The sequence below is a fragment of the Aulonocara stuartgranti genome (genome assembly GCF_965226115.1).
Source record: "Aulonocara stuartgranti genome assembly, chromosome: 14".
Classification (NCBI taxonomy): domain Eukaryota; kingdom Metazoa; phylum Chordata; class Actinopteri; order Cichliformes; family Cichlidae; genus Aulonocara; species Aulonocara stuartgranti.
The window spans coordinates 9,406,921-9,432,866 of record NC_138950.1 but is presented as its reverse complement, the minus strand read 5'-3'; the positions used below and the strand labels follow the sequence as shown (position 1 = coordinate 9,432,866).

The following is a 25,946-nucleotide window of genomic DNA, read 5'->3' as shown; positions in this document are numbered from 1 at the left end:
CTTCAACCTTCTGGCTTTAGTAATATGAGTAACTAACTAGCAGTTGTCCTTTAAATGCTTTATTTCTTTGTATGCTTAAAGATCACCATATAATTTGATAGGTTAAACATGGTTAAGTATGTTTGTTAAATTATGAATAACCACAGTGTCTGCAAATTAAATATCTGGTTGTACTATTAAGTGGAAAAAAAAGAAGTGGGACACAGGACTAAATGGTTTTACCACACCTTGCTTGTATTTCCATTTATTTCCTTTTCATGTTGATGGCACTAAGGGTCATGCTATTAACTTAGGTAGGAGCACGAGCAAATAACCAAACCTTTGCAAATTGCACCTGCTGCACTTTTTGAGATTCGCTACATTTAAATTTTCAGTAATTTACCAGCAGAGATGATGAAAACACTGGATGAGTTCACACCTTTCCGGAGGTAAGGTCTCTTACTGTTGACAGTAGCAGAGTTTTTTAATATTCAGTTCAGGTTCCTGTGCCTCTGTGGTCTTTTTATGTGATTGAAATAATTGTAGCAGCTGTGTCAGTTAGGGAAAATAGTTTGAGGCACGGAAAACGAGGCAAAAGATATGAATTCGAGATCTAAATTGAAAAATATCTGTGGGTGTGCTTCTGTGAGAGAGGACCTTTGGACATAATTGTGTTTCCAGGAGTAGGAGTTCAAAATACAATCTGTTTTTTCCACTATTACTTCTTGTTCTTTCAGTAAATTCCTTTTTTTTCCTGTTAATAAATGGACTCTTACAGGATGAATGAATTGACATATTGCTGATGATGTGGTAGACCGTCCAGGACATTTAATTTAATACAGCTAGACACTGCCAGGATTAGTATGAGATGAAATATATGGGGTCCCAGTGATGCATGATAGGACACAGTTACTCTGCCGTGCACAGAAAATAAGTGGATGAGATGAGGAGATTCACAGCTTTTTGTCAACTGTATCTGGATACTAAAGTCAGATACAGCACACAAAGCCTTCCAAAACTGGCCCGTTGCCATTTCCCTTCCAATCCAGGAGCTTTCTTTGAACTTCTCTGTTTTGTTGTTTTGTTAATTAATTAATCTTTTACTGCAGACTTTGTGTGAATAATTTTTTCTGCTTTTGCAGCAATGCATACTTATCTTGAGAAAATAAATCAGTAAAGCAAGAATGATTAAATGAGTAGAACAAATTTATGTACTATGAGCTTGAGGAAGTCTCACTTTTTTCCAGTTTGGTTTCCGTTTTGAGTCCCAGTGTGAGGCTGAAAGGTTCCATGTCTGAGCAACAGTGACTTGTGTATGATTGCTGTTGTCTTGCCATGACTTGCTATTCTAACGCAACCCGTTCAGTAAACATATTGGCTCATGGTCCTCTCTGACAGCCTGTCCACTTTACTTACAAAAACAGTAGCTGAAGGTTTGGCTTAGACTTTGAAACACTTCAAATAGTCTGGTCTTCTCAACACCTAAGGTTATCCGTTAGATGTCAGTAGTTTTACTCAAGTTATGCTGTTAAGATCAGGAAGATTGTTTGTGTATTTATTCCAAATTTTCCAATTTCTCCATAATTCTTTTTTTGTTCACTCCTTGCTGGTACAGAACTGTTTTATTGTTGCACAGATTCAACAAGGTCCAACATTCCTCTGAGAATTAGGTCCGTATTGATATGATAGTATCACACAGCTGCCACAGATCTGTTAGTTGGATATCCATGATAGAAATCTCCCATTCCACCCCATGCCAGAGGTCCTCTATTGAACAGAGTTCTGGTGACTATGGGGGCCATTTAAGAACAGTGAAATGATTGTCATGTTCACAAAGTTTGAGCATTGTGACATGGCGCGTTATCCTGCTGGAAAGAGCCAGCAGATGACGGGTACACTGCTGTGTTGGACATGGTTAGTAACAACACTCAGGTAAGCTGTGGAAACAAGTGATGCTTAGTTGGTATTAAAGGGTTCAGAAACTGCCAAGGGAATACCCCCCCACACTATTATACCATTAATGTAAGATGGATCCATGCTCTCATGTTTTTTAAGCTCCGACCCGACCCGACCATTTGAATGCTACAGCAGAAATCGGACCACATTGTGTTTTTAGTTTTTTATTTCGTTATTATTTTCAGAAGAAAATTATTGGTGAACAATGTTAACACTGTGTTGGAGTTTGTTACATTGAGCTGTGCACATGTTATGTTCTATTCTCATATCCATGTCAATAATTTATGAAAATAAAAAGGATTGGCAATGTTGCAAATAAACCCAGGACCTGGGTTCAAAAATAGGACCTTCTGTGTGGCGTTTGCAAGCTTTCCCTGCCTGTATGGGTTCTTGCCAGGTACTCTGGCCCTTCCAAAGAAATGCACGTTAGGTTACCTGATGATTCTGGATTGGTTGTAGGTGTGAATGTAAGCATGAATGGTTGTCTGTCTTTATGTGTTAATGCTGAGACAGTCAGGTGACCTGTCCTGGATCTACCCTGCCTCTCGCATTTGGATTGGTTCCAGCACCACTGCAACTATGAATTGGATAAGTGGAAGATAAGGAATAAAAGGGTGGATGTTTTACATTATAAGTCTGGATTTCACAGCTGAGTATTAAAGATAAAATAAAAATAATGATGAATTAGAGAGGCTGAAGTTGAGGGAAATGATACTGAAAATATTCAGCAACAAGAGATTTTCCTATTTTTTTTCCCTTGTGTAAGAGTTAACCCTGTTGACAACTGAGTCTCTGTTCATAAAACTCTCGATGTTTCTCTAGTCCAAATATTAATGTTCTACTTACATTTGGCCTGATGGAAAATAGCTGGCGAAAGGCAATAAAGTTGGCAATTTTGTATATTCATGAATTATAAAATGTTTCAAATAGCAGTTGTCTCAAAAACTGAATGGATCACAGATGAGAGGTATGGTCATGTAAGTGTCTGCATAATTTTTGATTTTTAGTGCTGAAACTGCTAATATTGCTAAAATATTATAATTCAAATGAAAAAACAAGCAAACGGGAAAATAAAATTTTGCTGCAGTCATCTTTCTGCAGCAAACTGTCATTGACTATAAAGAAAACAATAACTTCCACTCTCTGAGGCTTTCAAAATAAGATGAGGGTGCTTTAAAAAGTAATGATATGAATGAATTTTATTTATCAATGAACTTGCAGTAATCTGAAGAAATCTAGAACAGATCAATATTTGGCAAGGGCGCTCTTTACCTTTAACGCAGTACTATTTCTTCTTGGTATTTTTGCAGAGAATGTTTTGTTAAGTACGTTGAGTGTTGTTCTGGTGATTTAGGGTGTCTCTTTGTGTACCGCCAGACTGTCCCAATGATGTTCTTTTTTTAAGATGTTGGTTAAATGTTAGGACTTCCATCATGCTACAAGTGAATCTGGGGCTGATAAGCCTGAAAGTTAAATGCAGCTTCTATATCTTGGTAGTTAGGGTGTGATTTGTATCTACCAGCCTTCTGCTAGAAAAGGAGAGCATTTTTAAATGATCACATTTTTTATGAGTTACACATAATTTTAATCATGATAAAGCTGTCAGTTTCGTTAGTGATGCAGCTGTTCAAAAGCATTAAAAAGCTGATTTATTGTTCCAACAGTAAAATAAGTTTTAGCCTTCCTATTTAAAAATAAATATTGAAATGAATAAAGAAAACAAAGAAATTGCTGCAGCTTTTGAGCCACTACCACAGCCATAATAGCAACTTACCAGCAATTTGTACTGTGAAATGTAGTTTACATTAGGTTAATTAACTGTCAGGAATAATTTAATGTTGATAGGTCTTCCATGTGCAAAACACTATAGTGAGGCAATTAGTGTTCAATTATATATTCCAATCAGCATATTGGACTTAAAAAATTAAGCAAAGCAACATTTTCTGGAAATCTTGCCTTATATTTTATATTCTTTTACTATATACAAGTAGCCAGAAATCAGAGAAACAAATCTTTGTGTGTGTTGGTTTTTTATTTCTGATATGTCGTGAGTTTGCAAACCCAGCTGATAATGAGAAGGTATGAAGACAAACTTGTCACTGAACTGACAAGCAGATGTTTCCAGATAATAAATTCAAAAAGGATCTGTTAACTAAAGATTTTCCACGATCCTTGCCCCTGGCTTCCCTCTTTGACTGAATGATTACGGAGCAACTTTCATCATCATCATTTCTGAGGGCTTGTTAGCCCCATCTGTATGCTGCAAGCGCCCAGTTCAGTGAAGCATAAACACATAATCTTTAAATCTCTGGCACTGTTTCCACAAACACGAGCCGTCCTGATGTCATAGTCACTGTCTGGTCACATGTGAGGACTGCGTCAGTAATTCAGGTCACATTCTCTCCAGACCTCCCAGTGCATGTACCTAGTTTAGATTGGATGCATGTATTGCAGCTGTATTCAGAAATGGTGACATTAAAGGTTACTTGAAAACTTAAAAATTTATTTTACAAGCTTAACGTAATTGCCTTTATGATTTAAGCACATTCCCTTTTGATTATGTCACTGTCCTCTGAGCTGTGAGAAAACAAATATTGCCAAATTTGTCCACCACTGTCAGACATTTGGATGTCAAATATAGTCTTTCTTTGTATCCACACTCTGACTGTACATGACATGAGATGTGCTCCGAAATTCAGACACACCAGGTGGCTGCTGTCGGCTACATGTTAGACTGAGCCTAATTTTTGGTGAAGGAGAGGAGCCTCCCCAGGTGTCACACAGAAGTTAGTTGGTATAATGCAGTGGGTGTTATGCGGCCTGTATCCTCTCATCTGTCTAGATAGTGCTTCTCAAACATGAGGTGTACTTTCAATTATGAAGCAAACATGTGCTTCACAGTTTGCGGCAAGATAAGAAATGATTGGTTCAAACTTTTTCCAGATGGATATGTAATTCAATTCCATTTTCTTTATATAGTGCTAACTCGCAAAAACAGTCATCTCAAGGTAAGGTAAAAACCCTGCAGTATTAGAGAGAGAACCCCAATGGTCTGACACCAAGAACTTGATGATGATGATGGTGATGATGATGAGGAGGAGGAACAGGAGGAGGAATGACTTACTTTAACGGGAAGAGAACTTGAACCTACTGATCTACCGAAGTGCCAAAAATGTCTTGTTGATGCTATATGTCAGTGGCTAGATTGGCATGGAGCTGATAGGGCAAAAGTAACTCAAATAATTGATATAACCAAGGTATATCAAGTGGCATCTCTGACTGTAAAACATATCAAATCTTGAAGCAGATGGACTACAGAAGCAGAAGACTACACTGGGTGCCACTTCTGTCAGCTAAGAAACATATTAAACATTACAGTCTACTTTGGTGCCTTTGCTGATGGTGCCCATCCCTACGTGAACACGGTGTACCTCTTCTGCCTGCTGCTTTCAGCAGGATTAATGTGCCATGTCACAAAGTTCAAATCGTCTCAAATTGGTTCCTTGAACAATGATTTCACTGTACTTAAATGGCCTTCATATTCACAAGATCTCAATCCAACCTTTAAGATGGGAGGGAACAGAAGATTGAGATCGTAGATGTTCAGCTGACAAAACTGCAGTAACTGTGTCATGCTATCATGTTGACATAGACCTAAATCTCTGAGTAACGTCACCAGCACCTCATTGAATCTCTGTCATGAAGAATTAAGGTAGGGGGAATTAAGGAATTAAGGTTAAGAGTCCAACCTATTGCTAGCAAATCATTCCTGGAAAACTGATTTCTTTGTTAGCATAAAGTAATCAATTTTCATTGTGAAAAAGGGGAAAGAGGTTACTTTAATGAGGAAGTCATAGCATGAGGCTTGGAAGACTTAACTGAAATCCGAGCTTTCCCCAACAAAATTCTTACAAGGTGTTTTGTTTTTCTATTTCCTTTCCATATGGGTTTGCAAAAGAGTCTGACTCTGTTTGGTTTAGCTGTAGCATGAAATCAGAGATGAGTGTGTTTGCAATATCCCTGCAAATCTTCCCTGTATAATTCAGTAAGCCAAAAGGCCTGTATTAAATTTTTGGCCTTGGTTAAATAGACACAGTTTTCACATGGTTGCATGATGTGGCAAAGCAAATATGAATCGTGATTGAGTAGAAAATGAGGAAGTGTTCCACTCTCTCAAGCATGCCAGGACTAAGATATGGTTCTCTGCCACTATGAGACTTAAGAGACTGTCATATTGATTTCAACTCCTTTTTCTCTCGTACTGTAGTTTAACCATGTGTTTAGTCAGAGATGGGACTTGCTCTCCCAAGGAAACAATATTCAGTGTAGACAGAAGGATGGTGCTGTCAATATGACTGTAATTTGTATGCAGCATTATCTCGGAATCCGTACTCCTTGTCTGACATTAGTTGTGCAAATTATGCACCGTTTGTGTCTATATATCAACAGTCTAGCACAAAAAATGTCGTGTAGTGTGAATTTTACAGTATTTTGAAAATGTTGAATGTGGCGTCTGATGTCTCCCTGCAAGCTTTAGACGATGATTGCCTTTTAAAGGGAGAAAGAATAATTATTTTCTCCCTTGCAGACAGTCCGCAGCACTGTTGTGTGCTTAACTCATTAGTGAAGCAGAGAGGATAGGGGCATTAGTATGGCCATTAGCATAGTTCAGCATTGATGTGAAGGCCATTCATCAAACTCAGTGGAAGCACAGAAGCAATAAACTAATTTCTTACATTTTTGACACTCCCTCCTCCAACGCTTCTCACCCATCTGCCTTAAATGGCTTGACCTTTATTTTGGTGACATTTTCAGACTAAAGAAAGAATGGCCCTGAGTGGGCTTCCAGCTCAACTCTTCAGAATTGTTCCCTGGAGTGGCAGCACCATTTTGTCGCAAGGCACGGCGGCATTTGCATAACATCTTGATCCATTTTTCTTTTCATGTCATTTGTTTCGGCACATTGGAGAAAGCCTAAAAGCTAATATGGTTAGCAGTTTGTTTTTTTCACATTTCTTTTTCTCCAAGCAAGAGAAATTCTCTTGTATGAATGGTTTCCCAAATTAGTTTGACATTTCGTTTTTGAATATAGTTCTCAGCTTAATATTGTTTGTAGTTCCATTACGACTTGGAGAGCTCTAATTCTGTATTTTCTATCCTCATTTTATCTGCAGAGGTGAACCCCGTTATCCAAATTCATAATCTTATTTCTGTGGTTCAACTGTGACTTTTTACTTTTTATCATTTCCATTCTTTTTCTTTTTTAATGCAAGAACACCCAAATTAGCATATTTGTTTTCAGAAGTAGAGAATGCTTTTTACCTTCCTTTTCGGTTCTCTTCTGTATTTGTGATACATTATTCAAAATACAGACACTTGAAAATTATTCATTATTTCTTCAATGATATTTTTCAAAATAGACTGTGGGTCTAAATCCAGACTTATTCTTGTGTTTTGTGTGAATGGATTGTGCTACCATTACATAACACTCTCTTTCATGTCCGTTATTATTTCACACTTCTGAGATTTATTTGTCTTTTTCTCCTTGGTGTTTAAAAGTATATATATTTTTGCAGAAACCATGAAGAAATGAGCAAAGTTATTGGGTGAAAAAAACCCAAGTATGCTGCTTGAATATTGTATTCTGCATTTAACTCTCTCTGGTGCTGTTAAGCACTTGGCTGGGGAATGGTCAGTTTGTTGTTTCCTCCTCTTTACTTGTGCATGCCACATTTTTCATCATCCCCTTGACTGCATTGGTTTTTCAATAGATGGGAGCTGCTGGCTTTCCTAATTTTTGTAGTTGAACCTTACCAGAGTTTGTCTTCCAGGTTGTGACCCTGGAATAAGCCACAACAGTACACTGACCTCCAAGCAAAATCTGCGATGGTATCTGCTTTTTTTGTTTGTTTGTTTTTTTTTTATACGTGTGATGACTTGCTGGTTGTTACCAGCACCAAACATTATTTATATATATATATATATATATATATATATATATATATATATATATATATATATATATATATATATATATATATATATATATATATATATATATATATTGGAGCTTCATTCTCCAACTTTTATGCATCATGAGCACTTCTTTTTAGCCTTTTTGTGCAAGTTTAAAGTAGTTCTGATTGGCAAACTCAGCATTATCAATCCTGTGCATTTGATGATTATGAAGGTCCCAGTTAATTTTTTAGGGATAAATACAATGGTAACCAATTTTATTAACAGAATGGACAGTATCTGTGTGATCTTGAAGACTGCATAAATTTGTCTTTAAACCAGGGGCACTTCTCATTTTATCAATTTAAAAATATCAGGGAGGATATTTGTACTCTCCACATCTGCTTTCAAGCGACTCCGTCACTGCAGCAGTCTTTGTAAATAGGACATCACTTCTATTTATTTTCACCCAATTTAGTGGCCACTATAGACTTCCCTTGGAAACTGTCTCAAGTCCAGTCATTGCTGCCTGTCACCATGGCGACCGTAAGCCTCTAGCCCTGGCCTAATCAGAAGTAGTTGAAAGTGGGGGGATTGTCGAGGGCTCAGATGTAACTCTTAATACTGTGTCTCATGGCAATGGCACACAAGTTGTTTGATGGAAAAAAGTTATTTAAAGGTATTTAATTGAAGTTCATATAACCCTGTCGCACTAAAAGAGAGTGTCCACTGGGGTAAGTAACGGACACCTTAATTGCTTTCAAATTTTTAGCCATGCTACCAAGTAAAATAAATACCTACTTGGTGGACTGCATATCCCATCATCCCATTACAGTAAAAAACTTACAAACTTCTTAACTTTATGGAGTTTGCCTTGTGTCGTCATGCTTGTGTGAACTCTGGCTTTGTCCCACAGTCCAAAGGCATGCATGTTGATTTACTGGTGATCCTAAAAAGGTGTGCATGATAGCATGAATGATTGTCTGTTACTCTGTGTTCCCTATGATAGACTGACAATCTGTCCATGATGCTCCCCACCTTTTGCCCATTCACAGGTGGGATAGGCTCCAGTCCCATTATGACCCTGGAATCCATAAGTGGTTAAGAAAGTGAATGGGTGGCACAACAATCTCTGCTGGGTTATTTGTAATTTAATAGGAATATCAGTCTATGCAGGTCAGCCAGATGGAATTACTGATTGCATATATGGTGGTGAGCAGCTTAGTGATGCGCCAGTGTGCTTGAGTGACTGAGAGACATTATTACTACTCCTTACTTCACCTCTGGTTTGTGAATGGAAAGTCTTTCTCTTGATTTTGAGGCGCTGTATAGCGAAAATGGCTAGCTGTCACTCACCATCCTGACATCTGACAGCCTGAGCTGCATCCATACGAGTTAGAGCCTAATTAAGGTGGTGTTGCTCTCCCGACTCACATTGTAGTGTTTTCATAAGCTTCCTCTCGTTTTTACTTTTTTTCAACCCATCGACCTGGCGCTGCACTGAGCTTCTGGGCATCTTAATAGTCCCAGGCAGATATTCTTAATTGAAATTATATGTTTAGCCATAGCTACAGGAAGCAGGTTTTCCCCTTCCATTGGCCCTTCCCCTGAGAATAGGTAAATGACTGTCTGCAAAACCCTGATTTTTAAGCACAATGGGTACTTGTGAATTGTTGGCTGCGGAGTTTTCTTCTCTCAATTATACCAGGCTTCCATATGACTAAGACTTTCTGTACAGGTGGACGTACATGTGTCTGTGTGTTTCTCTGCAATCCAGTGCTCTCGCACTATGCAGAACATTTATGCCTCTTTGATGTTGAACCATGGCACTTTCAAAGAAATGTCAAATGATTCAGTTCCATTTAAGTTTGTATTTGAGTGAAAACAAAGTGAATACAGGTTGGTAGTTGCACAGAGACTATAATAAATACTAAAGATGAAACTTGATATTCTGACTCAGAACTGCAAGACAGACCTTAACACTCAAACACCTAAAAGTCTTCAGATGGAGCCCATCCTTTCTTAGAATCTTCCCTTTAGTGAGACGAAGCGGCAGAAAGGAACATGTGATTAAAAGTGACATTATTTGGATCCTCCAAAGGACACATACAGAAATCAGAAACATTATTATTTTTCCCTTTTGGATAAATAAAATGTCTGAAAAAAGTTGGTGCCTGTAATAGTTTTTTTTTATTTATTTTTTTTTTAAACCTATTGCTTTAAATAATTTTATTTAACCTCTTTCCTATAAAGACAGCATACCTTTTAGTATTTTTTTCATAAATGTAGCTAAGTGTGAAATCACTATGTCAGTGGCAACTGTGATTAGGTGTACAACCCTGATTGACAGTTCAGCTTTACAACGATATCTGATCACATCTCAAGATAAGACTTGAAATAAGGCTTAAAGAGTGCAGAACACCATTTGTCTTTTTTCCCCCCCATATTCATACTGATGGAGGTTTAGATGTAATTTCCCATAGCCAGACTGATATTAACCACCTTTAGCAACCTTGAATCTTCTTATTTATAACACTGTTTTTTAACAGGGCTTTAATGATTCAATAAATTCATAGACTCTTTAAACCACTAAAGCCACTGGCTTGCTTTTTTGACATATACAGTGGGGCAAAAAAGTATTTAATCAGCCACCGATTGTGCAAGTTCCCCCACTTAAAATGATGACAGAGGTCAGTAATTTGCACCAGAGGTACACTTCAACTGTGAGAGACAGAATGTGAAAAAAAAAATCCATGAATCCACATGGTAGGATTTGTAAAGAATTTATTCGTAAATTAGGGTGGAAAATAAGTATTTGGTCACCTCAAACAAGAAAAATCTCTGGCTCCACAGACCTGTAACGTCTTCTGTAAGAAGCTTTTCTGTCCCCCACTCGTTACCTGTATGAATGGCACCTGTTTGAACTCATCATCTGTATAAAAGACACCTGTCCACAGCCTCAAACAGTCAGACTCCAAACTCCGCCATGGCCAAGACCAAAGAGCTTTCGAAGGACACCAGGAAAAGTATTGTAGACCTGCACCAGACTGGGAAGAGTGAATCTACAATAGGCAAGCAGCTTGGTGTGAAAAAATCAACTGTGGGAGCAATCATCAGAAAATGGAAGACATACAAGACCACTGATAATCTCCCTCGATCTGGGGCTCCACGCAAGATCTCATCCTGTGGGGTCAAAATGATCATGAGAACGGTGAGCAAAGATCCCAGAACCACACGGGGGGACCTGGTGAATGACCTGCAGAGAGCTGGGACCAAAGTAACAAAGGTCACCATCAGTAACACACTACAACGGCAGGGAATCAAATCCCGCAGTGCCAGACATGTTCCGCTGCTGAAGCCAGTGCATGTCCAGGCCCGTCTGAAGTTTGCCAGAGAGCACATGGATGATACAGCAGAGGATTGGGAGAATGTCATGTGGTCAGATGAAACCAAAGTAGAACTTTTTGGTATAAAGTCAACTCGTCGTGTTTGGAGGAAGAAGAATACTGAGTGGCATCCCAAGAACACCATACCTACTGTGAAGCATGGGGGTGGAAACATCATGCTATGGGGCTGTTTTTCTGCCAAGGGGACAGGACGACTGATCTGTGTTAAGGACAGAATGAATGGGGCCATGTATCGTGAGATTTTGAGCCAAAACCTCCTTCCATCAGTGAGAACTTTGAAGATGAAACGAGGCTGGGTCTTCCAACATGACAATGATCCAAAACACACCGCCCGGGCAACAAAGGAGTGGCTCCGTAAGAAGCATTTGAAAGTCCTGGAGTGGCCTAGCCGGTCTCCAGACCTCAACCCCATAGAAAATCTGTGGCGGGAGTTGAAAGTCCGTGTTGCTCGGCGACAGCCCCAAAACATCACTGCTCTCGAGAAGATCTGCATGGAGGAATGGGCCAAAATACCAGCTACTGTGTGTGCAAACCTGGTAAAGACCTATAGTAAACGTTTGACCTCTGTTATTGCCAACAAAGGTTATGTTACAAAGTATTGAGTTGTATTTTTGTTATTGACCAAATACTTATTTTCCACCCTGATTTACAAATAAATTCTTTACAAATCCTACCATGTGGATTCATGGATTTTTTTTTTCACATTCTGTCTCTCACAGTTGAAGTGTACCTCTGGTGCAAATTACTGACCTTTGTCTTCATTTTAGGTGGGGGAACTTGCACAATCGGTGGCTGACTAAATACTTTTTTGCCCCACTGTAGTTAACTTAACCAGTTTCTTTCAGTTTGATGATGTAATTGTGTCTGAATTTTTGATGGTTGTCTTTTACAAAGCTGGAGTTTGACAGTGCAGATTAGCGATCGTTGAGTGTCAGTGGGAAAGGATTTGGCAGACGAGCTCAGTCTCACCAGCACACTCAGACACCCTTGGGTTTAAATATGGTAAACAAAACAAAACAAAGCTACCAGTGCGCTATCATTGGGAGTCATCAGGGGCAGAAAGACAGTTGCAAAATAAATTAGAGTACAGTCACATCCTCTCTCTGTTTCCTTATATAATAGTGTTTTAGATGGGTCCTTTAAAGCAACACTATATGGGCAAAAGTATTCAGGTGTTTTCAGTCCCTTTGCCATGCAGACTGCTTTGATGACTACAAGAATGGGTCCTTTCTACAGAGCTCACTGAATTTGACTATGGTACTTTAACAGGTTTCCATTGTTGCAACAAGTCAGTTAATTAAATTTCTTTCCTCTTACATATTCCACAATCGACTATAAAGTGGAGAAGTCAGAAAGGTTGAACAGGAAGGTTGCTGAGCACAAATGTATTGGAGATTATGTATCGGAATTTCAGGAGCAGGACCACGCCTCCAAACACTCTCCTTCCTGTTGTCATCTACATGGGTTCCCCCACTTCTGCAAGCTGTTCATTCTCGTTTACGTGTCCCACCCTCCCTCCCTCCTTGTTCTCAATTCTTTAACTTTTCATTTCTATTTAATGCGTGGGGATCTGCCAGGCCCCTATCGAGGCCTTTCCCAAACCACAGCTCAATTCATGTCAAAGCATTCACTTTTACCTATTAAAATGCTGTCAAACCTAAAATGAGGACGGGGACCCAGCTAGTGAAATAGTTAAATGTGAAATTCTCTCTATGTTGATTGCAACGGGTATGTAATTTGTGACAAATTAATAAAGTTAGGGTCGCTGTATTATCAGAAACAGATTGCATGTAACAGATTTGACGCAGAACAGACTCAAACAGAGTGAAAAACTAGAACACAACTGGTTGCAACAGTAAAACATGATTATTTTTAAACTGCAATGCCACATCTTAGTAAGGACTCATAAAGACCTACACATGTTAGGAAAATCTGTGTATCCTGTTTGTCTGGGGGAGAAAAAGGATTTTTAAATCACCAAGTATTATATTGGTATCTGTCTTAATAATCCTACCTACATCAATTATCTCATTATTTTTGCCTCTTCAGGTCTTTAAGCAGTGCACACAGTATTATAGATTGCATTAGCTATCATTTTAGATGGTATTGGACAGCATTAGAGACTTAACAGTGATCATTGGAAGGAGCTATTAGAAGTGTTATGCTTTCATTTCACTCTATAGGAAACTTTAGACATGACATTTTCTTTCATTCATTGGTGTAGTGGACATGCCTTGAAGTGCCTTAATTACTTAAGACACTTTTTCTTGACTTATGAGCACAACATGCTCTTCCGTCTATCACACTTTTTGTCTCGTTTGTGTTAGTCTTTTGTGACAACCCCTGACAGACCGGATGGATTTATTGGAGAAAACAACCTTCAGGCCTTTCCAAAGATTTTCAAGCAAATTCACCTCCAGACCATAGCTGGTGTCTTGATCACTGGGCATTAAGACACATATCACGTAGCATCTGCAGCACTGTCTTTGCTATGTGCCGAAAGGTCATTGTCATGCTGAAAGGTGAATCCTTCCTTTGAGGTCATCTTTCTTGAAAGATGTTTCGGCTTTTATCTTTGTTTATGGTTGCCTCACTACTACTGGTTATGCTGGGACCATCATCTTCTCTGCTAACCAGGTGACGAGCAACTGCAGTTTGTTTCCTGTTTATTACCCCCATGGTGTTCAGGCTGGTGTTCCGAGGAGAATATTTTCTGCTCCTGCTGTCAATTTTGCTATCATTAAGAAAACTCCAGGGAGGCTAAGATAACCATTTAATATAGGAGCGGGATCTATCTAGCTACTCTTCCAAGAAGGTCTAATTAATGTAGTGTAGAGCTCTTTTGGCAGGTTTTCCATCATCACAGCCAGACCCAGAAGTTCTTTTACACCATCTAAGCCTAAGGAAATACATTTTTTAGGGGCCAGTTATAGTCGGTTTTTCCATGATAGCAAGCCTTTGAATGACAGTGGAAACTACAATTGGTCTTAGGAGCAAACACCAAAAGCATCATCTCAGTACAAACCAGTAATTTTGCTGTCCACCCATGTCAAGTCTCCAACAAAGAATCACCTGACCTTTTCAGAAGCTGAATAGGGACATATCAAACACAACTGTAGAGGATGACTTGCTGCAATTTACCACAAATCTTTGCTGTCTGTACTCCCTTTGTTTTCCCTGTTTTTCACTTCAGCTGTGTTGTGTGCATCTTGCCGTGTTTGCAAGCAGGACATTTTCCTTACTCACTTGATGTAACTGCTTGTTTTATGTGGAATAGTAATACTAGTTTGGTTTTGCTTTTTAGCAACAGTTTGTTGCAATTTTATGTTTTCTGCAGCATTTCCTTCTAAGCTTGGTCATTTACACTGATTATGGGGTTTGCATCTGAAGCTAAGCAGTGTTCAAACTGTGCATTGATGTTGAATTGAATTTTTATATGGCTGAGATACGCTGTGCTGTCCACCTGTTAAGTGTGTAATCAGTGATTCAATGTCTTTATGTGCCTCTTGTAAGATAATGGGTGAAAATTATTCTGAGGAACCAAACCTGCAATTACTTCACTTCTCGGGATTGTGACATGCCTGTGAATAGTGTGATTAATGGCAATTGCACTTAAGAATTATGAGGTTTAGTCTAGATTTTATGGCTTTTTTCCCTCTTATTGCATATGCTCGTGGATGACGAACATCATAGCGACTAAAAAAGGAGTCTTTTGTCTGATAATAATTTACTGACAACCTTTGACAGCATTTGAATTGCAGGAAGTTGCTTTCATCATCAATCTTTTGATATATTGTTATTCTTTATGCCTCAAACAACCACACATTAAAAATCACATAAATGCATTGTGATCTTGGGTAAACCTCATGCTGTAAAGACACAGTCACAGTTCATAAAAGAAGGGAACATGGCAGGTGCTGCATAGACTGAACTGTTAAATTTTCTCAATACAATATCTGTTGACATCATATATGATTAAGCATAATGCCAATTTTTTTTCTTTGTATTATTACACTCACCACTTCATTAGGTACACCTATTTAATTAACCTGAACAAAACGTATCTAACCAGCCAATCACATGGTAGCAAATCAATGCATTTAGGCATGAAAACATAGTCAAAATAATGTGTCAAAGTTCACATTGTCCATCAGAATAGAGAAGAACTTTCCCCTGAACCATCTTTCAAACTGCTTCGAGCTGTTAGGAGCAATCTCTCAAATAACCCCTGGTTACAAACAAGTTATGCAGAAGAGCATCTCTGAATGCACTAAAGCCTTGAAGCAGAAGGCTGCACCATGTGCCACTGCTGTCAGCTAACAACAGGAAACTGAGGCTACAGTTTGCACAAGGTCACCAAAACTGAGCAATAGAAGACTGGAAATACGTGGCTTGGTCTGATAGGTCTTTGCTTTCTTGGATGGTATGGTCAGAATTGGGCATTAACAACATGAAAGCATGGATCTATAATGATTTTGCTGGTGTAATGGTGTACCAACTGAGCATCATTTAGAAAAATCACTTCTATGAAATGGTGACCTAAGCTTTCCATCAGTCTGTTAATGTCCAAAACCAGTTAACCTGGATCTAGACTTACACAGACGTGTTACAGCTTGTTTGGGTTTATAGAGTTTATAGAATCGTCTGTGCCCCCCCCCCCCCCCCCCCCCCCCACCACCACCTGTGTTTTCAAGCTGTGAATACCTGCAATTGTTAGCATCTCACTGATCGATGTCTCTGTTTTTTGTCAAGAAGACTGATCGACCGATGAAGAGGTCTGGTTTGAGAATGGTTTTCTAAATATGTTGACAAGTGCTTTTTATTTCATTTTTTTAATGTTAAGAATTATTCTACCATTTATAGTTCTATGATCTCCACATGTGCAACAGCTGTTACATGTGGGGAGATGGCAACAAAGCACAACCAGTAGACCAATAAGATGTCATGGGTAAGCTTTTGGTCATTTATAGCAAACGTTTCCTTAGGAAGTCTATTGACATAAAAGACTGCCTGAACCATCTGCTCTGTAGGAAAGTTAACATTGCTCTCAGGTCATTGTTTGATGATGCTTGATAGGAGGACTTATATATTGAGTCCCTTTTATGTACATAATACCAAATAGCATTACATATGAATGTTCCCATTATGAATTTTTCCATTTCCTGCAATTATTTTTTTTAATAACTGTGGATGCTCTTGTTGTGTTGTGTGTAAAGCTATTGTGTGAACTCTTGTTGCAATACAAATAACTCAAAGTGGGCCAATAACGATAACTTTTAGCCTCAAACCTTAGCCAGACTGTGTCTGATGAAATTGTGTTTGTGAACAGTTTACTTTTTGTATGCACATCAATGTGTATTTTACCCAGAGAGAATATGTACATTATTGTGCAGGGTTTTTCTATATTTTATTTTATCTGCACTCGGAGCAAAGACTGTCATTCAGAACTTGAAGTCCTAGCAGCCCTGAAGCGCACATCATTGTAATGTAATTGTGCCAAGATCTGATGATGATGATTGAGGTGAGGCCTTATTTATACCTCCATGGACTAGTCTTTCTCTGCTACTTTAGGCAGCTTTTGCTCTCACCTAGCTATTACCTGTCAGTCACAGTAATGTGCATTGGGTATCTAGGTCCATTTTCCACCTGCTTGCTTTGATGCCCACCAGCAGGTTGTTGACAACACACTCCATAAATACCATGCCCTTTTTTAAAGGGCTAATTTCATGCTTTTTGGTCTCGAAGAACTGCATTATCGATTGCACTTTTCTACTTTCTTAATAGTGATTATCAATTGTGTTTTAAATGGAGCAGTATAGTTATAGTGGCTCCATCTGCCTTCTCCTTTTATTTTGTTGTATGCCAGCTCTATTTTCATGGGTGCTTAAATTCTGATCGAAATCTTGTAGAAGGAAAAAGATTTTCACTTTCTCTTTCCAGTTCTAGCCCTAACCATCAGTGTAGTGAAGTGTAACATTTATGAAAGGATCCTATTAGTTAATGTCCCCCCTAGGGGAAAAAAAAAAAAGGTGTGTGTGGGGGGGGGAGGGTTGAAAGCTGGGTCAAACAGTAGTGTCCAGTGTATAAATTTAATAAAGGTTGCTACTTGCTGGACCATTACATTAACATAGAATAAACTACTGTGAAAGGCATAAAAATTCAATCTCTTCACACATTTTCCTTCTGTCTCACCTTATTTTGCAGTTGGTGGGTGGTGAGTTTGATCTGGAGACCAACTTCATTATCCAAGATGCGGAAAGCATCAGCTGCCTGGTGGAGCTGCTGGAGCACTGTGACATCACCTGCCAGGCTGAAATCTGGAGCATGTTTACCGCGGTCCTTCGAAAAAGTGTTCGAAATCTGCAAACGAGCACTGAAGTGGGCCTTATCCAGCAGGTGTTGCTGAAAATGAGCTCAGTGGATGACATGATTGCAGGTACGATAACGATATGATTCTGTCTTCATTTTTTGCCTGTAGTAGACGTAGTATGTGTGTTTTGTTTGGGGTTTTCTTTGTTGTTGTTTTTTTCAGATGAATTGATGGTAATGAATATGATGTTTATATCTAGAAAGTACATAAGAATGCCTGTTAGGATTTAGCTTCAGTCAAAAAGACAATTTCTCTGTACTTTTTGCTGAAGGTTTTCGTAAAAAAAAAAAAAAAGGCGACTTAGCCCTAAATTTTATCCAAAACAGTTCTATAGTAACATGATTAAAAAATATAAAAACATCAACAAATTTCTTCAAAACCAAGTAGTGAAGACAACAGTGTACTTGATGATTCTCATTGAAAATATGAAGGAAATTAAGTGTGTATGGGGATTAGATTTTGTTCAGTAATTTAGCAAATCCACACAATTCTTTTGACACATCAGTTTTTGGGAAAAGTCACAATAGCCTTGAACTGGGTCGCCACAGTTGATCATCTGCCTCCATCTCACCCTATCCCCGTTTGCATGTCCTCTTTCACTACATCCATGAATCATCTTGCCTGTGATCTTCCTCTTTGCCTACTCTCTGGGAGCTCCATATTCAACATCCTTTGTCCCTTTTCTTCACATGTCCAAACCACATTAGCCTTACTTCTCTAACTTTGTCTCCTCCTAATATACTTTATCTTACATAGTATAAAAGAGGGAATGTCTCTCCTGGTCATTCACATTGAAAGTCTTAGCTGCTTCCACCTTCTTTCCCAATCTTTTTGTCAATGCCACCGCCTCCAAACCATACCTCATAACAGATCTCGCTATAGTCTTATAAACCTCCTTTTTCATTCTCGCTGCTATACTTCTGTCACAACTAACCCCTGAAACTCATCTTTGCCCACTTCACTGTACCTGCACTCTCTTTTTCCACCTCTCTTGTGTACTGTCCATTGCTTTGGATGTTTGATCCCTGGTATTTAAACTCATCTGCCTTCACTGCTGTTCACTCCATTGCATTCACGCACATGTATTCTCGTTTCACAAAAGCACTTAATATTAAATATAAACTACTGTATTTTACTGTTTACTTATCCTGCAATATTTTACATGTATTGGTTAGAAACTAAAGTTTTGGGTTTTTTTTGTTGCAGAGCTTCGAATAAAATACAGACGTAATTAAAATGTGGTACCAGGATTATATTATATCTTTTTGATAACACCTTCAGGTAGAAATAGACACACAAGGATGTAGAAACAACTGAGCTCAGAACCCCTCAGTCTTTGAAGATTAATTTTAGAGATGAGTTTTTTGTCACTGCGGTTTTGTGTACTGAAGTCATTGTCACTGACATGCTGGGCTGTGCAAATTACACCCGTACCCCATCTTACTTCTAAATTATGCTTCAGATGATGAAATTAAAATGCATTTTCGCTGCAGTGTTCCAAGTCATTCTCCATGCAATTTCGGCTTTTCTGTGTTAAATATAAGAATTTCACGGACAATGAACTGTAATCTAAAGTAAAACTGTTTCCATTATCTCAGATGTTCAGTCATATGAATACTTTTCCCCATGAGAAACTCCAGGAAAACCTCCAGCGTGGATGAATTATAATATCAGCAAAGTGCAGCTGCATGTGATGTGTTTATGTTATCTTTGTCTTTAAAGATTTGCTAGTGGATATGTTGGGAGTACTGGCCAGCTACAGCATCACAGTGAGGGAACTAAAAATGCTCTTCAGCATGTTGCGAGGAGAAGGAGGCCTCTGGGTGAGTAATACCAGGACGAGCTGTACATGTGTGTGATTGTTTGACACTGTCACTGGAGTCTCCTCAAGAAACCCATCAACACTGATCGGTCTGTGGCTTGTTCTGTAATTGACTTACTGTCGAATGATTGGATGAAGTAACTGAAAAGCTATTGAATGTCTGCTGTCCAGCCAGCCACAGAGAAAGCCTTGCTGTCTTATCTATACCCTTTTTATCTTTGCCACCTGTGCAGCCGAAGCATGCAGTCAAAATGTTGTCGGTGCTCAATCAGATGCCTCAGAGACACGGTCCGGATGCCTTCTTCAACTTTCCTGGTCGCAGCGCAGCAGTAAGCTTTCAGATTGTACATTCTGCCATGAAGCAGTTTTCATACATGCATTGCAAGCATGAACTTTTTTGCATGCACAGTGTGAAAATGCAATAAAAAGATGCAAATGAACCTTAAAATCAAAGATTACACAGGTAACAAAGGGTTCTGTTAAGAAAGGGGGAATAAGGGGAGGTGTATCCACATACACAAACTGCATCTCAGGTACTTTTTGGTCTGCATAGTGGGCAATACACTTTCTATAATGTGGAATATACCATACTGTGCCTTTTCCTCATTAAGGCTTTGCAAGATCAAAAGCCTTGTTGATGTTTTTTTCTGGTTTGCTGGATTTTTAATCAACATATTGCAGGATGCTGATTAAAGCAAGTAAATGAGGTGTCACAGTGATGTCATTAAATGTTTGTTTTTTTTAAACTGATGGTTTAAAAGTTATTTTAAACTAAACTCCCGAAAGTCTTTAAGATTAATTGCAAATTCACTCAAAGTGGAACTCAAGCAGATTTATGTCAAAGAGGCTGAACACATGCGCTGATAATGTAGTCTGCATGAGAATTATGTCAACACCTAACGCTATGGACGACAGTTCCAGAGCAATTATTAAACATCAATATTTAAGTGGAGGTACATATTTGGATAATTAAAATAAAGACTTTCCTTTATGTTAGTCTCAAAAATGGAATGAAAGTATGGATTCAGGGATATTCTTTTTGTATTTTTTTGTAGGTGAAATTATGAACATTTTAATTTACATTACTGACTTATATATTTATGTTTAATTTTAATTCATATGGTATAGTATAGTAGCATATTATCCTGCTATAATACACCAGTCTCTCTGTGTGTGAACTCCTCCTACACAAGAACTCGTTCAGCAGCCAAAACTGGCACAAAGAGGTACATCTAAGGCCCCTGAAGCGTCTTATACAAATCAGATATTATAATGCTATCATAGTGTCCAACAACCACCTACCAATGGACTAAAATGACCCATATGTAGCATTTATGAACCGGTAACACCTTATGAGTCATTGTGTCATTTTAACTTCACAACAGTAACATCAAATGTATAGCCAAAAAATCTGAATATTCAGATATACTGTATATTATATATTATGATGTCACTATGCCATCTAACAATGGACTAAAATAACATTTGTATAGTAGAGCAGGACCTGTGCATTGCAGGGAAGCTGCAAAAGTTGGTTAAACTTTATGCAGCCAGTCCAGTATTTATCTTCAATTTATATACTGCCCCTATTTTCTTCAAAGCAAACAAGAATAAAGCTTAGGTGCATACTAGTCTGTATAATTTAGCTTACCCTGTCATGTAACTCAGCGATAGCAGTAGGAACATAATTTTAAGGAGCTATCTCTGATGGTGCATGAATTTGTCCTTTGCTATCTTTTCTGTTTGTTTTTTGTTTTAGGCAATTGCTTTACCTCCTATTGCTAAGTGGCCTTATCAAAATGGGTTTACATTTAATACCTGGTTCAGAATGGATCCCTTAAATAACATCAACGTGGACAAGGACAAACCATATCTCTACTGGTGAGTACACACTAACTTATGCTTTTACTCCTTTTTCCAATGTCCTCAGTACACGCCCATCCCTCTCATAGGTGCTGTAAGGCCACGTTATGACGCCAAAGAGAAGTGAATTGCGCTTTCCAGTTTTCCATCATTCTAATTGCTTTAGCTTTGTATTAGAAATCATACCCTCTCTGCAGAGGCCTATAAAGCTACAAGCAGTTTTATTGACAAAGCAGTATGGTGTCTGATATGCTGTGACCTACAGTGATTTTCTCGTCTAAGTAGATTATGACTGCAACTTGTTTTTCAAGGTTAAACTAGTTTTACAGACAGTTTTTTACACACTGCCAGCTCTTATGTAATGTGGTTTGTGAAAAGGGCTTCATTTTTGCCAGATAATATTCACGAATTATAATAAGAATAGGGAATTAGGTGAGATTATTGAGATTAAAACCCACAGAGCCATGAACTACAGCGGCTACACAACTGCCGACTCCAGTGGTGAATTGCCGCTCTGGGAGACGCTATGGAGGTATTAATTTAGTTTTGAATATCTGCCACATAAGGCTCACGTAGCAGCCCTTCCAGGAAGGAGCTTGTGAGTAATTAGTGCTAAAGTCAATAACCTAGACGTGCAGTGATGTTTGGCTGCTCTGTTTATTAGAGGAACTCTAGGAGAAAAATACAAAAGCGACATATAAAAGAATTGTAGTAGGAGAGCGAGCTAATAATAAAGATGAAAAGTCAGAGAGAAGACTAATTGCCCAATAGGTAGTTCAGTGTGAATGAAAGAGTCTGTTCACCTTGGAGAGACTTGTTCTGTGTTTGTCAGATGTACAACATCAAAAAGAAAAAAAAATGGCTAAGCTGTGATGTTTGCATTCGTCCAATCATGTTTGTATTCAGCACTGGTACAGTCCCACAAAAAGGTGAGATATGCCAAACTAATCCTGTTTATGCTTTGCTCTGAATGCCTCACAGCTCACTGGTAGGGCATGTAGACAACAAAAAGAATTGTATCTTTAGAAAGGAGTGTGTCCACTGTGTCTTGGCTGCCTCAGCGGTATCCGTGTGTGGGTCATATATTTCTCTAGCTCTGCATCCAGCCCTGCGTTGCACAGGCCTGTATCCTCTTTATCTGCCTTGACAAAGAGGTCTGTTTGTCTTAGATGGTGGTGTGGTGGAGTGGGTCTTTGTAGATGGAAGACTAATATAGACCTGAGGATTGTGAAAGTGTATTGCGTGTCAGCAATGAAAAAGATGTTCATTCCAAGCAGGCTACGAGTGGAGAACTATTGTTCTATTGCAAGGTTGTTTGTGCGTGTACATAGTGTGGGCTGTATAGGGTCGGTTCTTATTGTTTACAAGTTGAATTTCCTCAGTGCTTCTGTAATATATCTTTTACCAGGAAGGCAGGAACATCAGAGTGGAGCGATTTGCCATTGAGAGCGTTGTCAAAGCATAGTCTCGCTTTTCTGTTTGTTTAAATCCATTCACTATATAGCTGAACAAATAACTACAGCTACTTTGCTCTTGTGATTCTTGAGGTATAATATCACAATTCTCTTATGAGTTATTTGTCAGTTACTTTTGTAAATTGCTTTCTGGCCGCACAGTGCAAGGTATTTAAAATAGCGTGACCACAAACTTATTATGCAGTGCAAAGCCACCGTTTTCTTAATTTCTTTTTCTTTGTTTGGTGCCTTAAGGAGGAAACATACGAATGAAGTTGAAAGGATGAAAAAATAAAGAAATTGGACTGCATAATTTGCTAGTCAAAAAGTTCTGCTTTTGTTGCTTTAAAAATATATTTTTTTTCTGTTTGTGGCTAAGTACATTTGGGTTACCCTGTCAAGTTTGCCAGCTCATGATTTACTGTGTGAATATCTCTTTCTGCAGCTTTCGCACCAGCAAGGGCATCGGCTACTCTGCACATTTTGTTGGTAACTGCTTGATCATCACATCTCTCAAGTCCAAAGGAAAAGGGTTTCAGCATTGTGTGAAGTATGATTTTCAGCCCAGGAAGGTAAGAGCACTTTTGGTTTGTTTCTGCTCCAAGTGTTCTAGGCCAGGCTTGGCCGACTCCAGGACTCAAGGGCCGGTGTCCTGCAGGTTTTAGATCTTACCCTGGGTCAACACACCTGAATCAAATGATTAGTTTATTACCAGGCCTCTGGGGAACTTCAAGACATGTTGAGGAGGTAATTTAGCCATTTAAATCAACTGTGATGGATCGAGGACACATCTAAAACCTGCAGGACACCGGCCCTCTAGGCCTGGGTTTGGACACCGCTGTTCTAGACCATATATCATTATTTAGACTTCTTTCAGTTACATTATCTGTACCCATGGACTCTATCTATTCCTAGTAAGGTCTGTGGTGATGAAAACATTTATATATTTCATGATGAAAACTGGAAAAATGTGTAGTAGCTGTAAAAATAAGTAAGTCTAACCCTAACAGTCCATACACACGATGTCTGTTGATGATATTCCTTGTTTTTAGTGTATTTCCTCTTATAGATTTGATTATAGTGTAATGCAGTGTACTTGTATTCATATAGTACTTTTTGTGTTCTTCATTGTCATTCAAAGTCCGACACTTTATTCTACACACTTCAAGCGCTTTATCCACCTCACATCTATGGCCAATTTAGAATCACCAATTAAGCTGACAAGCATGTCTTTGAACTGTGGGAGGAAACCAGTGTAGCTGTAGGAAACTCCTGGAGAACGACCACAGCTGGCGTTCAAACCAGGAAGCTTCTTGCTGTGAGGTGACAGTGCTAACCACTGCACCAGCATGCCACCCTCTATCGATTCCTAGTGTATCTTCTGTGTGGCGGAAACAGTAGGTGCAAAGAGCTTTTCTGCATCAATGCAGTTTTTTTATTATCTAAAAGTATAACAAATAAAGGGCTGCATGGGCTCAGGGGTGCAGAAACTCTTTCCTTTTGATATGATTATTTTTCAGTGTACTGTCAGGAAAAAACAAACAAACATGCCAGTGTGGATTAGGGGATTTAATAAGCTTGGCGGTAAAAAATAAATTCTCTTGAACTGTTTCTTGATCCCAATTGCAATTCCCTGTTCCGTTTTCTTAAATTGACAATTGTGCTTGTTGCCTTTGTCTCTATACTATATTAATGTCTTGAACTTATTGTTACACCAAATCACTACACATAAGTCATGCTGTGTATGTTTCCATGTAAACGTGAATGTATTTAAAGCCCCTGAGCAGTCTTAACAGGTCTAATTGGATGTAAATGTAGATGAGAATATGAAACTTAATTTAGCATGAAGTGTCAGTGTAGCGTACCTATCCCTGCAGAGAATGAAAGCTGTCTCTAAGCATGTGTCAAACAATTAGAGGCTTCACATAAGACCTGGGAACAACTATTCGTCTCATTCCAAGTGTCACACTGCAGGTATGTTTTTGTGGAATAACGTAGAAGACAACTTGTTGTAAATTGAGTTTTTAATTGATTTTGAGTTCAGACATCTGTGGATAAGTACAGGTAGCTTGCATTCTTCCCCATAACCAGGAGTCCTACTTTAAGTGTCCTTACCTTTGTGTGAAGTAGCAGTAATTCTATTAGACTGCTCACATTGCCCTTCCTGGGTCAAACTAATAAAAAGTGGGCATAGTCACGTACTGTAGGAGATGGACAATCTGTTTCCTGCTGCTGTGACTGATTGTCTCAGTCTTACCCTATGTTCATATTATGAGCAGCCTGAGTGCTTTATAGTGGTATGCAGTTCTGCATCGGGCGTCTTATTGTTATCGGCACAAGCAGCTTGACAGGGGGAGCAAGTCCAAGAGCAGTGCAGACACCAATTCAAAGGAGTTCTGCAGTATTTTTAATAAAAAGCAACATCGAATTAACATTTTTAAAAACTCATAATTAAGAGGCCACATATATTGCCTGGACTGCAGTGTCACTGTCTCTTTGCTACATGCCATGTTCCTACTCTCAAGTAAAGGCACAAAAAGTAAAAAGACCGAAAATATATCTTAATAAAAGGTGGAAAAAATATATTTTTCTACTTGATATCATTTAATCCACATTGTTTTGCTTCTGCCTGGTGTGCCTTTGTCCCACTTTCCACATTTCCAACTGCTGCTTCCAATTCCTGCTACTATTGCTTACAGTTTCCTATTTCTTATTATATAAAGAATTGAGAATTAATTTAGAAGAATTAAGTTTTAGTTACTGTTTGTTTGTTTTTGTTTTTTTAGCAGATGAACAGTTGATATGGTCAAATATATAAATACACTCACTGTTCACTTCTTTAGGTTCGCCTTGCTAGTACCTAATGCTAGCAGGGCTGGGACTACTTTTTCCTTCAGAACTGCATTAAGTCTTTGTGGCATCAGTTCAACAAGATGCTTGAATGATTCCCCCAGGAATCTGGTACACGTTGACGTGATAACTTCACACAGTTGCTGCAGAGTTGTTCATCCAGTTGTACATCCGCAATCTTGTGTTCAACCACATCCCAAAGGATTGAAATGCGATGGTTGTAGAGGTCATTTTTTGTACAGTGAACTCATCATCATGCTCAAGACACCAGTTTTAGATGGTTTGTGACA

The 25,946-nt window shown here is 38.7% G+C and overlaps 1 protein-coding gene across 2 annotated transcripts in view; it reads left to right on the top strand.

Moving 5' to 3' along the window:
• nbeab (neurobeachin b) overlaps positions 1-25,946 on the top strand; it is a 206,158-nt gene that overhangs the window by 30,779 nt on the left and 149,433 nt on the right. For both annotated transcript variants that reach the window (XM_082503549.1, XM_082503548.1), the window contains exons 2-6: positions 17,502-17,733; positions 19,390-19,490; positions 19,723-19,818; positions 21,249-21,370; positions 23,252-23,378. In XM_082503549.1, the coding sequence (XP_082359675.1) occupies positions 17,502-17,733; positions 19,390-19,490; positions 19,723-19,818; positions 21,249-21,370; positions 23,252-23,378 (678 nt within the window). The remainder of the gene's footprint in view (positions 1-17,501; positions 17,734-19,389; positions 19,491-19,722; positions 19,819-21,248; positions 21,371-23,251; positions 23,379-25,946) is intronic.